This window comes from Poromitra crassiceps (assembly GCF_964638095.1).
Source record: "Poromitra crassiceps genome assembly, chromosome: 27".
NCBI classification, from domain to species: Eukaryota; Metazoa; Chordata; class Actinopteri; order Beryciformes; family Melamphaidae; genus Poromitra; species Poromitra crassiceps.
In genome coordinates this window covers 6,719,483-6,734,270 of record NC_139650.1, presented here as the reverse complement: position 1 = coordinate 6,734,270, position 14,788 = coordinate 6,719,483, and the positions used below count along the sequence as shown (strand labels likewise).

At 44.5% G+C, this 14,788-nt stretch overlaps 1 protein-coding gene across 1 annotated transcript in view; it reads left to right on the top strand.

Annotated features, from left to right (window-relative positions):
* Positions 1 to 14,788, top strand: part of LOC310799171 (matrilin-4-like) — a 77,620-nt gene that overhangs the window by 22,483 nt on the left and 40,349 nt on the right. The window contains 7 exon segments of the mRNA XM_083661740.1: positions 900 to 1,033; positions 1,035 to 1,050; positions 2,808 to 2,983; positions 4,723 to 4,881; positions 6,609 to 6,840; positions 8,780 to 8,902; positions 9,716 to 9,838. Of these exon segments, the coding sequence (XP_083517866.1) occupies positions 968 to 1,033; positions 1,035 to 1,050; positions 2,808 to 2,983; positions 4,723 to 4,881; positions 6,609 to 6,840; positions 8,780 to 8,902; positions 9,716 to 9,838 (895 nt within the window). The 5' untranslated portion in view covers positions 900 to 967.

Here is a 14,788-nt window from a genome sequence, read left to right as displayed (position 1 = left end):
ATGTGTGTGTGTGTGTGTGTGTGTGTGTGTGTGTGTGTGTGTGTGTGTGTGTGTGTGTGTGCATGTGTGTGTGTGTGTGTATAGGCCTATATTAGCAACACTTGCTGTGTTCGCTAGCCAGGTGTTTGGAGCCGAGTGTTTAACGATGGGGCAGGACTGGAATGTCCCACTGCTACCAACTCACTCCCGACCCAACTCACTCCCGACCCAACTCACTCCCGACCCATCAAATAAGACGCGTTTGGTCGGGACCCCCCTTGGCGTCAATTGTTAACGCACCGGGTACCCCTTTTTTCGACACCATGAGACCGTAGCCAACAACTTGTGTGGTTAGGCAAATAAAACAACTTGGTTAAGGGTTAGATACATTTTTTGGGTTAGGGTTAAATAAGAAAAATGTTAAATGTGTCATACGGTTGAAATGTACATTGAAAACACTGGGGATCGAACCCCGGTCGTCGCCATTGAAGGCAAACGTAAACGTATAGCACCATGCTAGCCCTACGGTCTGTCCACTCACTACTAGCACCCTGCTGGCCCTCTGGTCTGTCCACTTAATAGCACCCTGCTAGCCCTCTGGTCTGTCCAATCACTAGCACCCTGCTAGCCCTCTGGTCTGTCCACTCACTAGCACCCTGCTAGCCCTCTTATCTGTCCACTCACTAGCACCCTGCTAGCCCTCTGGTCTGTCCACTCACTAGCACCGTGCTAGCCCTCTGGTCTGTCCACTCACTAGCACCCTGCTAGCCCTCTGGTCTGTCCACTCACTAGCACCCTGCTAGCCCTCTGGTCTGTCCACTCACTAGCACCCTGCTAGCCCTCTGTTCAAACACCCTGCCATGTTACCACAAATAACCCCATCTGTTTCTCTCTCTCTCTTCCCCCATCACCGCTCACAGTTTGATCCAGTTCCAGCCCGGTCCGGTCCAGCTGTGAGCGAGTCATCTCCCAGATCAGTATCACCAGGATGAAGATGAGACATCTCAGTGCCGTGTGTGGGCTCGTCCTGCTGGCCTTGGCCGCCATCGTCACCCGCCAGACCCAAAGCAGGTCAGCCTAATACTGACCCAAACAGGTCAGCCTAACTATACTGTGACCCGAACTAAGCAGGTCAGCCTAACTATACTGACCCAAAGCAGGTCAGCCTAACTATACTGTGACCCAAAGCAGGTCAGCCTAACTATACTGTGACCCGAACTAAACAGGTCAGCCTAACTCTACTGTGACCCAAAGCAGGTCAGCTTAACTACACTGTGACCCAAAGCAGGTCAGCTTAACTATACTGTGACCCAAAGCAGGTCAGCCTAACTATACTGTGACTCAAAGCAGGTCAGCCTAACTATACTGTGACCCAAAGCAGGTCAGCCTAATTATACTGTGACCCAAAGCAGGTCAGCCTAACTATACTGTGACCCAAAGCAGTTCTGCCTAACTATACTGTGACCCAAAGCAGGTCTGCCTAATTATACTGTGACCCAAAGCAGGTCAGCCTAACTATACTGTGACTCAAAGCAGGTCTGCCTAATTATACTGTGACCCAAAGCAGGTCAGCCTAACTATACTGTGGCCCAAAGCAGGTCAGCCTAATTATACTGTGACCCAAAGCAGGTCAGCCTAACTATACTGTGACTCAAAGCAGGTCTGCCTAATTATACTGTGACCCAAAGCAGGTCAGCCTAACTATACTGTGGCCCAAAGCAGGTCAGCCTAACTATACTGTGACCCAAAGCAGGTCAGCCTAACTATACTGTGACTCAAAGCAGGTCTGCCTAATTATACTGTGACTCAAAGCAGGTCAGCCTAACTATGCTGTGACCCAAAGCAGGTCAGCCTAATTATACTGTGACCCAAAGCAGGTCAGCCTAACTACTGTGAGAAACAAGAAGAAAGAGGGAAAGAGAGAGGGGTGTCCTGTTCTCAGTTTTGATAGATTAATTAACTCACAAATGGCACTTGGATTTCAGGACGCAAACAAAACTATACAATTGGACGTGGTTTCCATAGATCTGCAGCAGATTGACTTGATTCATAATATTGCCAGACAACCAAAGAGACTAAAACGCGGACTACTTGCAGGGTCATTAAAAATCTATTGAGTTTTTTCAAGCATGTCTGCAAAAAAGTCGCATTCCACGACAATTTCTCATGTCTATTTCTTACTGGCATTGTAGTCCAGCTCTCGTGAAGAGATGGATGTGTTTTGGATGTCTCGCTTTCAACTCATACAGCCACACCATCAAACAAAGGCTCGCATACCTGGTCCCTGACTGCTGTGTGAGGCTCGCTTCATACCTGATCCCTGACTGCTGTGTTTTTTGAAGCGAGATGATGTTACAACGTAGGAGTGCATCTGCAGAGAATAAAGACAAAAACAGCTTCTTTGTGGCAGCTGAAGTCATGGAGATGTCGCGGTCAGGTGATAGATCATGTGATCAGGTGATAAATCATGTGAAAGTGATATTGGCTTGACAATAAGGCATTATGTGTGTCTGCCATTGCGTTATTCCAGACAAATCTGAGAAAAAAAAAGAGAACGAAATACACACACGCACGTGAGCACGAACACGCGCACTTTACATCATAATGTAAAGTGTTATCGCGTGCCAAACAATATTGTTGTTGTTTTTGACTGTGCGAAGAACTGTTTTTAGACCAGAAAAGCCCTGTGCCATCAAAAATTAATTTTCTATCAAAATAATAATATGACACTATTATAATATTCTAATACCTGTACTATCTTTCTGTATGTGGACCACAACCAAAAAAGTTTGGCCATCCCTGCTCATAACCCTTTACCCCCCCTGCAGGTCCTGCTCCGAAATGCAAGTCTGGTCCGGTGGATCTGGTGTTCATCATCGACAGCTCTCGCAGTGTTCGGCCTCACGAGTTTGAGACCATGAGGAAGTTTATGATCGACATCCTCAGCACCCTGGACATCGGACTCAACACCACCCGAGTGGGAGTGGTTCAGTACTCCAGCCAGGTGGGTGCACAGACTCTCCTCTTCACCCACTGCGGCGGCACGCTGGCTCAGTGGTTAGCACTGCTGCATCACACCAAGAAGGTCATGGGTTTGAATATCCACCCCGGTCCTTTCTGTGTGGAGTTTGCATGTTCTCCCCGTGTTTGCGTGGGTTTCCTCCCACAGTCTAAAGACATGCTGTTTGTGTAGTATCACAATGTAATCTTTAGTTCAAATTGGCTAAGTGGGCTCTGTCTGTCCGGGCGGTGTCAGTCACGATTTGTGATGGAAGTGATGTCATCAGTGATGTCACTTACAGCCTGTAATTGAACTGAATTGAACTGCTGCCACACTCCTCGCACTTTAATGCCGCCAGCTGTGAGCGAAACAAAATGAACTTTAAGTGGCTCCCTGTTGAGCCAACACATGCACCTTAAATTGTTTTCCTTGCTCTTACATCAGGTATTATGTTGTTTTTATGATGTCTCTAATTTATGTTTTTATATTGTTCTCCTGTCTTAGTACTCAGTTGTTTTTATGACATTTTATGATTCATGATATCCTAGTTGATCTATCCACCAGGACCTTGAGTTCATATTTCGTTCCCTTCCATGTTTCATGTTTTGGAATGACAATAAATATCCTTGAACCTTGAACGTTGAACCTTGTAAAGGGTTAACTAATGTAGGCGGGACCAACCTGGGCATATGTGAAATAGCAGAGTCCTGATTGGCTCTGAGAGGCTGTTTACAAATGAGCCGCTAAACAAACCCTAGCAACTTGTCTGAGCTGAGACGTCTTTGACACATTCCACGTAATTTTAGCAAGTTTCAACTAAACTAATTATACATTTTTATGAATTATATTATTATTTATATTATTTATATTTATTCTTTAGTGTCGGCTCAACCACTGCAACTTCTGTGTGTGTGTGTGTGTGTGTGTGTGTGTGCGTGTGCGTGCGTGCATGCATGCGCACATCATTTTAAAGAGTTATTTTGTCAAGTCTTAGTTATTAGATGAAAATTAACAACTTAACTGCTTCAAGAAATGGCATCTGTGATTGCTGATGCTGTTGCAGGGGGGTAAAAAAATGACCCCTTGTCACATGATCTGAAAATAAAACAACAAAAAGGAAAAGAGACCAAAACAATCATTACTCAAGACACCTCAATGGACACAATGAGGCCAAACAAACGTGTGTATTAGTAGTAAACATGTCACTAGTGATGAAGTTAATAAAGGAATATGCAGTCAAAAGTGGCTATTATAGCATACATCAGTGGTCCCCAAACTTTTTTGGCTCGTGACGCCACTTTGATGTCACAAAACCCCATACAAATTCCAGTACTCGGCAATATCATCAGTGACATCATCAGTGATGTCACATGTAACAGTATGCTGACTCTTTTCAGCACAGAAAAAATCACGAGTGGCCCTAGTCCTCTAAGGTAGTTTTAAATTGTGTGTGGTGTAAACAAAACAAAAAAATCAGGGGACCCCCAAGGTTGGGGGACCACTGAAGTTATGAATTCTGGCACTTATAAGTGATCTTCAAAGCATCGTTTTCATGTCCTTACCTCTCTTCTTCTCCTTTATCCTCTCATCCTCTCCCTCTCCTTTCCTTTAAATTCATTAACAGTAATATTAATATTGAATGACCATGACATTTAATGATAATTCTTTCCTCCTTTAATAATTGTAATACATTGACTTGAATGGCATCTCTCAGCTGTGGCTGTCTCCCGTCTCCTCTCCAGGTCCTCAATGAGTTCTCTCTGAAGGCCCATAACAAGTTAGAGGCCATGGTGAAAGGCATCAACCAGATCATCCCCCTGGCTCAGGGCACCATGACCGGCCTGGCCATCAAATACACCATGAACGTAGCCTTCAGCGCCGAGGAGGGAGACCGACCAAAGGTATCACTGATTGTCTGAAACACATCTTGGGACAAATTGGTCAATTGTTTAATTGTTTGCAAAATAGCTTTGAAATACCTTTAGCTCTGGGTTTTACTGCATACTCACCAGAGATGGGAAGTAAGTAACTAAGTACAATATTTTGTTACTATACTTAAGTAAGATGTTCAGGTCTCTGTACTTTACTATTTATTTTTCTGACAACTTTTTACTTTTATTCCCTACATTTTAAGACAAATAGCTGTACTTTCTACTTTCTACTTTCTAAGTAAAGAATAATCCATCATCCTGATCATGTGAACTCACATTCTGTTTAGAGAGATATCTATGTCTGGTGCACAACTCTTGAAAAGTAGTTAAGGACCGCCCCCTAAGATCAAAACAAAATGCGTGAGAGACATATGAATTGACCAACCACGGACGGCGCGATACAACTGTGAACGATGCACCAATGCACGCAGAGAGCCGGACTTCCATAAGAGCCCAGCCAGCCAATCAGATTTTACCGGAGGACTTGTGATTCAGAACCTTCGTCGCTGGAAGCGCGCTGGAAGACTAGCCTGCCCCCAGTGATTTCCAGAAATGACAATGTACTGTACCTGGGCCAATCAGTGACCTGCCTTGTAGTTAGCCAGTCAGGGACGCCGTTGGCAAAACAGTATGGTGTCTTCTGAAGCAACGAGCAGTAAAGTTAACGTTAGTAGAATTAACACAGTCATAATTGCGGTTATTGCAGAAATATATTCAATAACAGCAATTAAACAAGAACAAGAGTATGTACCAGCGGAGTTTCTCTGCAGAAAAGACCCTGATTCGATGACGGAATGGATTTTGTGATGCTGATTGGCTGAAGGAGTTGTCTGTCAAGGCAAGTACTCCCACCCACTGAAATCGCTGTGGATGGCTTGGAGTCCAGACTGATGCGTAGAGCGAAACCGAATGTGAGATCAGATGACGTTATAGGTTATAACGTCTTATGCATTTCCTTTGTCTGGCCCACTTGAGACCACATGCTGCTGCGAGGCTGTTGACCCAAGTCCACTAAGAGATGCCATATTACCCCCATTTTAGCTCACTTACACTGGCTGCCCATCTAATTTAGGATCCAGTTTAAAGTTCTTATTTTCACTTTTAGAGCCCTGCATGGTCAAGCACCTGCCTACATCAGTGATCTGTTACATCCTTACTCCACTAGTAGGCCACTTAGGTCTTCGGACCAGGGCCTACTAGCTGTTCCTCGCTCGAGGCTTAAAACTAAAGGTGACAGATCTTTCCAGTCTGTTGCTCCCAATCTGTGGAACGCCCTTCCACTAGCCTTAAGATGTGCTGCCTCCATCGACATTTTTAAAAAGCAGCTAAAAATGCATCTTTTCAGTTTGGCTTTTACTTAGCCTCTTGTTTATCACTGTGTATTACCTGTGTTGCATGTGTGTTCTGTATGATTCATTGTTGTATGATTCATTGCTGATTCATTGTTTTAACTGTATTTGATGATGTGAACTGTGAAGCACTTTGTAACCTTGCTCTTTGAAAGGTGCTATATAAATACATTTTACTTACTTACTTACTTACATTGTGAAACAGAAAGGGAGATCACGTTATCAGGATGGTTTTAACCGCGCTAGGTCCGTGGTCCTGATGTGTACTAAATTAGGGGGCCTTATATGAGCAAGGTGGAGAATCAGTGTCCTGGGTCTCTTATAGCTCTGAACCTGACGTCCCTCCAGGTCCCCAACGTGGCTGTGATCGTGACAGACGGCCGCCCTCAGGACCGCGTGGCAGAGGTGGCGGCCGAGGCGCGGGAGAAAGGCATTGAGATCTACGCTGTGGGCGTGGCCAGAGCGGACATGACATCACTGAGAGCCATGGCCTCTCCGCCCTTCGAGGACCACGTCTTCCTGGTCGAGTCGTTCGATCTGATCCACCAGTTCGGACTGCAGTTCCAGGATAAGCTCTGTGGTAAGAAATGCATCAGACAGCTGCAGGAGTTTTCAAACAGACGAGGAACTTTAAACGGTGGTTGGTTACCTGAGGGATTAGTAGACGAGACAAACTTCCCAAATTTAATTAATTCGTTAATTTGGTTTGGTTTAGTATTATTCGTTTGGAAGTGCAACTAGGAGTTGTGCCGGTGAGTTATTTGAAGACATTCATCCGTTTTATTTCCAGTTCCAAAATAAGCCGTGTAGACGAGCTGGAAAACAGCCTGTGAAGTGTTGAGCTGTGTCATTAGATCCATTAGATTTACTTGGAGTTGAACATTAATATATGAGAGAGGGAGCCGAACCGCTGAGTTGGATTTGATTCACTAGTTTGATTGGCAATTACATGAAACATGACCCAGAAATTATGAGGTCCATCCTGACCTTTTAGTAAAAAAAAAATTGCAATTCATAGACTGTAACATTATTACACCTCCAGAATAATAGGTGTTTACTGGTGCCGTCGTTGGTGGTTAAGAGATTTAAAATGTTGAGCAGTGGTGCCGGCAGGAGCCTATAGACGGTTTTAACTTGACAACAATAACAAATAACAAACGGTCACAAGCCACCTGAATATCCGGTTTACTTCCTGTATACATAACTGGGCGCAGGTTGATATTTGGCTCATATTAAAATGAATGTTAACGTTTGGCCATGTCTCCGACAGACAGCGTACGCTATTTCGGTCTTTATGTCTTGTAGTAGTTAGTAGTAGTTGTTGTTGTTGTTGTTGATGATAGTTGCCATAACAACCACCCCTGTCGTAAAGACGTACACACGCTGGGTAGTAGGAAGCGTTGTCGTCTGGTCCGGAGCTAGCCTGAGAAGCTAATGAAAGCTACATGTTACAGAGTAAGCTGACGTAGCACGCATAGGCCTATCTTTACATTTAAACCTTTACATAGCAAAAATAGAAATATGTCAGTGTTTCCCCCTGAACAGCTGAGAAAGCGGACACTTTAGCACTGTGAAGATGATACAATTCAGTAGGTGGCGGTAATGCAACATTTAAGGATGCCAACCGCCATAAAACACTGAAGAAGAAGCTGAGAAAAAGGAAGTGGTGTGGGGTTGCAGCTGGTGAAAACCATCTAGAATACGTATAAGCCCCCCGCCAATAGTTCTGCACGGGGGAAAACAGTGTTAAAAAAGAAGTATGCATGCACGGTGCGCACAGGATGTCACTGGATGTAAAGAATAAAATAAATAAATGAAGTGGATTCTTTATGGGTTTGCATCATACTGTATTAATGTAAAATCTCATTCAGAAGCCAGCACGTTTTGCACCAGTAATGGATTTTTTTTTATAGCCTATAACTCAAACACGGCATGAAACAAGAAAAACGCTGCAGTGGAATTCTTAGGGTTTTCAGCTCAGGCTACTGGCTTCATGTGTAGCAGCATGGCTACATTCTCTGCATGTAATGCAAACACTATGCAGGTGGAGCCGGAATACAAACAACATGTGACCTCACAGAACTTCATACTTTAACATAACAACATTAAATCCATTAAGTGCATGATATTTCCTCTGTCTTCTCTCTGTCTGTCTTACGGAAGGGGAAGGCAGACAGACAGACTAGTATAAATAAACTAGTATTAATAAGTCAATGAGTAGACAGGTAGACCTCACTAAGCCCAGCCTAGCTCTATATTATGATGATTCAAAATAGGTATTCAAAAGTTATTGTTTTTTTTAACTACCCCCAACATGGATGAATGGACTTTTTTCCTTGCTGCTACAGTAATTTTCTATTTGTTGTTGTTGACGATGATGCTGATGATGAAGATGATGCCAACGTGATGATGTGATTGGTTGTTGTTAAGAGTGATCATGATGATCACCATCCGTGATGATGATGTGGTCTGGTCTGGTCTGGTCTGGTCTGGTCTGGTCTGGTCTGGTCTGGTTATAGGAATGGACCTGTGTCTGGAGTCGGACCACGGCTGTGAGCAGATCTGTGAGAGTTCCCCAGGCTCCTTCCACTGCCTCTGTCTGCCCGGGTACACTCTGAACGCCGACGGGAAAACATGCTCAGGTGACTATAATGACACATGCATGGGCAACCACATCTACAGTCCAAACCAAGGGGCTAGCTCATAGCTGCTCCGTCTGTGAAGCCAATGCGCAAGTTATAGTAACTTAAACCTGCGTTGTATTCAAATGGCCTGCAGGGTGCGACTTCACTGGCTGCAAAAAGTATGATTGTATGGAAGTCAATGGGAAAATGACCCTACTTCTCACTTGATTTATGACCTCATAAACACTTTCCTAATGAGTTTATGGTCTCAATTGCTAGTTTCAAGTCTTCTTCAACACAGCATGATGTTCATTTAGTCAATTATGGTTTCATTTAGAGTCAAATAGACAATAAAGCAGACTGTTTTGGGTTTAGGCTGGGCGATATAACAAAGCTGGGGGAGAAGATGGAAATGATGAACAGATGTTCAATTCATTCTGAATCAGGCCACATAAAGCCTTGTGTTTTGGGGTCATTTGTAATGAATGGTACCACGTTTCCAGGCGTCTTGATGTCGTTGTTTGGTGCCACCTGATGGCATCATTCTCACCTGCCTACATGTCTAAACTAAAGGAGTAAACAATCCATAGTTTGGATCAACCGCTCCAAATGTGCTTGATGGGAATACACGTGCGTGTGTGTGTGTGTGTGTGTGTGTGTGTGTGTCTGTTTGTGTGTGTGTGTGTGTGTGTGTGTGTGTGTGTGTGTGTGTGTGTGTGTGTGTGTGTGTCTGTGTGTGTGTGTGTGTGTGTGTGTCTGTGTGTGTGTGTGTGTGTGTGTGTGTGTGTGTGTGTGTCCGTGTGTGACTGTTTGTGTATGTGTGTGCTTCAGCCATAGATCTGTGTGCTGAGGGGAAACATGACTGTGAGCAGATCTGCATCAGCTCTCCTGGCTCCTTCACCTGCGACTGCAACAAAGGCTACAAACTCAACGACAACAAGAAGACCTGCACAAGTGAGTCATTTCACTCATCCCCTTTGATTGGGTTTGGCTAAAGCTTTTGCTATGATGCAATAGAAAAAGCTTTAGTTTAGCTCTTGTAGTTATATGTTGCTCCAAAGAGAATACAAAACAACTCCTCTCCGGTTGTTTTTATTCGGTTCATATTATTAGTAAATCAAATTGACTTCGATAGTATTTCAGTCAAGGTATGAGCGGATCATATTGCTGGCAGAAATCTGATCTAAGCTTTGCTCCACTGTAAAGACCCTTTGAAGATGCAATCGACTGCTAAAAGTTGAAGAAACCGAGAGGGATGATTTCCCCTTCTTTCTTTCGAGGAAGTGGAATCTTCCTTGTACGTTTAGAGGAACACTGCAACATTTTGGGAGATTCGCCTACAGTATTCGCCATCTTCCCAATAGTAAGATCAAACGATAGATGTCCTTCTAACCAGCTCAGTGGCCTTGTGGACTGAGTGTCCGCCCTGAGACTGGGAGGTCGTGAGTTCCATCCCCGGCCGAGTCATAGCAAAGACTATAAAAATGGGACCCATTTGCCTCCCTGCTTGGCACTCAGCATCAAAGGGTTGGAATTGGGGGGTTAGATCACCATATGATTCCCGAGCGCGGCGCACGCTGCCGCTCACCGCTCCCCCAGGGGATGGGTCAAATGCGGAGAACAAATTTCACACATTGTGTGACAATCAGTGGGCCTTTACCTTCTCTTCTCTGTGCATGTAGTAGAAAGTTAGCGACCCGTCCCTCCCGCTAGTTAGCTTAGCACAATAAATGGTAGTCATTGGTACTGGCTAGCCTACCCCTGTTAACATGAGCAAAAATGTAAAGAAAAAATAAAGGGAAAGAAAATGCTTCCATACTGCCCCCCTGGCGTAATCCAAGTCTCCACAAGCCCTGACATGCCAAGTTGACTGTTTTTAGCTGAAATCTTCACTGTGCTGCACAGTGGTGGCCAGCAGATACTGTAGCTGCCTACTTCTCTCAGAGAAGAGAAGAGAAGGGCATCGATCTTCTCGTCTTACTATCAGGAGGCAAATAGACGAATCTCCCTAAATAATGGTGTGTTCCTTTAAATGACTCGTGCAGCCAGCTGGTAGAGTCTGCCACGTGCAGCCAGGCTGGCTTCAAACTGGGAGAAGCTTCTCTGCAGGGAGCGGTCAGTTTCCCTGCATGAACTGAAAGCCAAAACACTCCCCTGGCCCAGTGAGGAGGACCAGCACAGAGTTATGATTTGCTGCATGTTAGACCCAACTTCAAATCTGTTCTGTGACACACGCTTCAATCTGGGAACCCAGAGTCTATTTTTCAAATTGAAAAATAGACTCTGGGACAGCCCTATTGTTTTTCCCAGCTTCCTGTACAGCGCGCCTCTTCTGCCACCGTCACTTCCTTTTCCACGTCCGTGCTCCACTGTTTACAGTCTAAATAGCAACTTGCGCCGCGACTTTACAGTAATTTTCCACTGTTGTTGTGAGACGAGTTGACGTCTTCTATGCAGTGTGATTATGCGTTAACGTTATTAGTGAATAGCCGAAATGGACGCGGAAAAGGAAGTGACGGTGGCTTTTCTGTCACTTCCGCTTTCCTTTTCCGCGTCCATTTCGGCTATTCACTAATAACGTTAACGCATAAACACATTGCATAGAAGACGTCGACTCGTCTTACAACAACAGTGGAAAATTACTGTAAAGTAAGTTGCTTTTTAGACTGTAAACAGTGGAGCACTGACGCGGAAAAGGAGGTGACGGTGGCAGGAGAGGCGCGCTGTACAGGAAGCTGGGGAAAACAATAGGGCTGTCCCAGAGTCTATTTTTCAAATACAAATAGACTCTGGGTTCCCACATTGCACACGCTTAGACCCGACTTCAAATCTGTTCTGTTACACACGCTTAGACTCTACTTCAAATCTGTTCTGTTACACACACTTAGACTCTACTTCAAATCTGTTCTGTTACACACGCTTAGACCCGACTTCAAATCTGTTCTGTTACACACGCTTAGACCGGACTTCAAATCTGTTCTGTTACACACGCTTAGACCCGGTTTCAAATCTGTTCTGTTACACACGCTTAGACCCGACTTCAAATCTGTTCTGTTACACACGCTTAGACTCGACTTCAAATCTGTTCTGTTACACACGCTTAGACCCGACTTCAAATCTGTTCTGTTACACACGCTTAGACCCGACTTCAAATCTGTTCTGTTACACACGCTTAGACTCGACTTCAAATCTGTTCTGTTACACACGCTTAGACCCGACTTCAAATATGTTCTGTTACACACGTTTAGACCCGACTTCAAATCTGTTCTGTTACACACGCTTAGACCCGACTTCAAATCTGTTCTGTTACACACGCTTAGACCCGACTTCAAATATGTTCTGTTACACACGCTTAGACCCGACTTCAAATCTGTTCTGTTACACACGCTTAGACTCGACTTCAAATCTGTTCTGTTACACACGCTTAGACCCGACTTCAAATCTGTTCTGTTACACATGCTTAGACCCGACTTCAAATCTGTTCTGTTACACACGCTTAGACTCTACTTCAAATCTGTTCTGTTACACACGCTTAGACTCGACTTCAAATCTGTTCTGTTACACACGCTTAGACTACTTCAAATCTGTTCTGTTACACACGCTTAGACTCGACTTCAAATCTGTTCTGTTACACACGCTTAGACTCTACTTCAAATCTGTTCTGTTACACACGCTTAGACTCGACTTCAAATCTGTTCTGTTACACACGCTTAGACCCGACTTCAAATCTGTTCTGTTACACACGCTTAGACTCGACTTCAAATATGTTCTGTTACACACGCTTAGACTCAACTTCAAATCTGTTCTGTTACACACGCTTAGACTCGACTTCAAATCTGTTCTGTTACACACGCTTAGACCCGACTTCAAATCTGTTCTGTTACACACGCTTAGACTCTACTTCAAATCTGTTCTGTTACACACGCTTAGACTCTACTTCAAATCTGTTCTGTTACACACGCTTAGACTCGACTTCAAATATGTTCTGTTACACACACTTAGACTCGACTTCAAATCTGTTCTGTTACACACGCTTAGACTCTACTTCAAATCTGTTCTGTTACACACGCTTAGACCCGGTTTCAAATCTGTTCTGTTACACACGCTTAGACCCGGTTTCAAATCTGTTCTGTTACACACGCTTAGACCCGGTTTCAAATATGTTCTGTTACACACGCTTAGACCCGGTTTCAAATATGTTCTGTTACACACGCTTGGTCAACTGACCCTCACCACACGCTGAGTCTTGTTTCCTTGCTGCTTCATGAAGCACACAGTGGTTTTGCACAATGTTCCCTCACGCCTGAGTTTCCCTCACGCCTGAGTATCCCTCAAGAAAAGGATTAGGCACCAATTCTGTAATTAATTTATCTCTTCAGCTTTATAGTGTAGGGTTCCTTACCTTTGGTTAATGTATCTCTTCAGCTTTATAGTGTAGGGTTCCTTACCGTTGGTTAATGTATCTCTTCAGCTTTATAGTGTAGGGTTCCTTACCGTTGGTTCATGTATCTCTTCAGCTTTATAGTGTAGGGTTCCTTACCGTTGGTTAATGTATCTCTTCAACTTTATAGTGTAGGGTTCCTTACCGTTGGTTAATGTATCTCTTCAGCAGCTTTTAGTAGTGTAGGGTTCCTTACCTTTGGCGATTGAAGTGTGTTTGTTATGGGGGGGGGGCATTATTGGTATCATAGTAGTATCAGAGTATCATAGCCTGAAGTTCACCATTTATACTAAGGGTCCAAAGACTACTTTGTCAACCAATGACTTGAGTTACCTATACCACAGTATAACTTGTGTATATGTATAACTTGGAAAGTACCATAACTTGCTTTTAATTTTGTGCTAGCAATCATTTTTGTAAGACTAGGTGCCACTTTTTTAATGGCATACAGTATATATCATTCTAGAAATAAGACTCAGATAGGACTAGAGTAGTTGTCCATGGATCATGGCTTGGTTAAGACCGGGAGAGGCTAAAGTAGTTGAGCATGGATCATGGCTTGGTTAAGGACTGGGGCAGGCTAGAGTAGTTGAGCATGGATCATGGCTTGGTTAAGGACCGGGGCAGGCTAGAGTAGTTGAGCATGGATCATGGCTTGGTTAAGGACTGGGACAGGCTAGAGTAGTTGTCCATGGATCATGGCTTGGTTAAGGACCGGGGCAGGCTAGAGTAGTTGAGCATGGATCATGGCTTGGTTAAGGACTGGGGCAGGCTAGAGTAGTTGAGCATGGATCATGGCTTGGTTAAGGACTGGGATAGGCTAGAGTAGTTGAGCATGGATCATGGCTTGGTTAAGGACTGGGACAGGCTAGAGTAGTTGAGCATGGATCATGGCTTAGTTAAGGACCGGGACACGCTAAAGTAGTTGAGCATGGATCATGGCTTGGTTAAGGACTGGGACAGGCTAGAGTAGTTGAGCATGGATCATGGCTTGGTTAAGGACTGCGGCAGGCTAAAGTAGTTGAGCATGGATCATGGCTTGGTTAAGGACCGGGACAGGCTAGAGTAGTTGAGCATGGATCATGGCTTGGTTAAAGACCGGGGCAGGCTAAAGTAGTTGAGCATGGATCAAGGCTTGGTTAAGGACTGGGGCAGGCTAGAGTAGTTGAGCATGGATCATGGCTTGGTTATGGATCATGGCTTGGTTAAGGACTGGGTCAGGCTAGATTAGTTGAGCATGGATCATGGCTTGGTTAAGGACTGGGGCAGGCTAGAGTAGTTGAGCATGGATCAAGGCTTGGTTAAGGACTGGGGCAGGCTAGAGTAGTTGAGCATGGATCAAGGCTTGGTTAAGTACTGGGACAGGCTAGAGTAGTTGAGCATGGATCAAGGCTTGGTTAAGGACTGGGACAGGCTAGAGTAGTTGAGCATGGATCATGGCTTGGTTAAGGACTGGGGCAGGC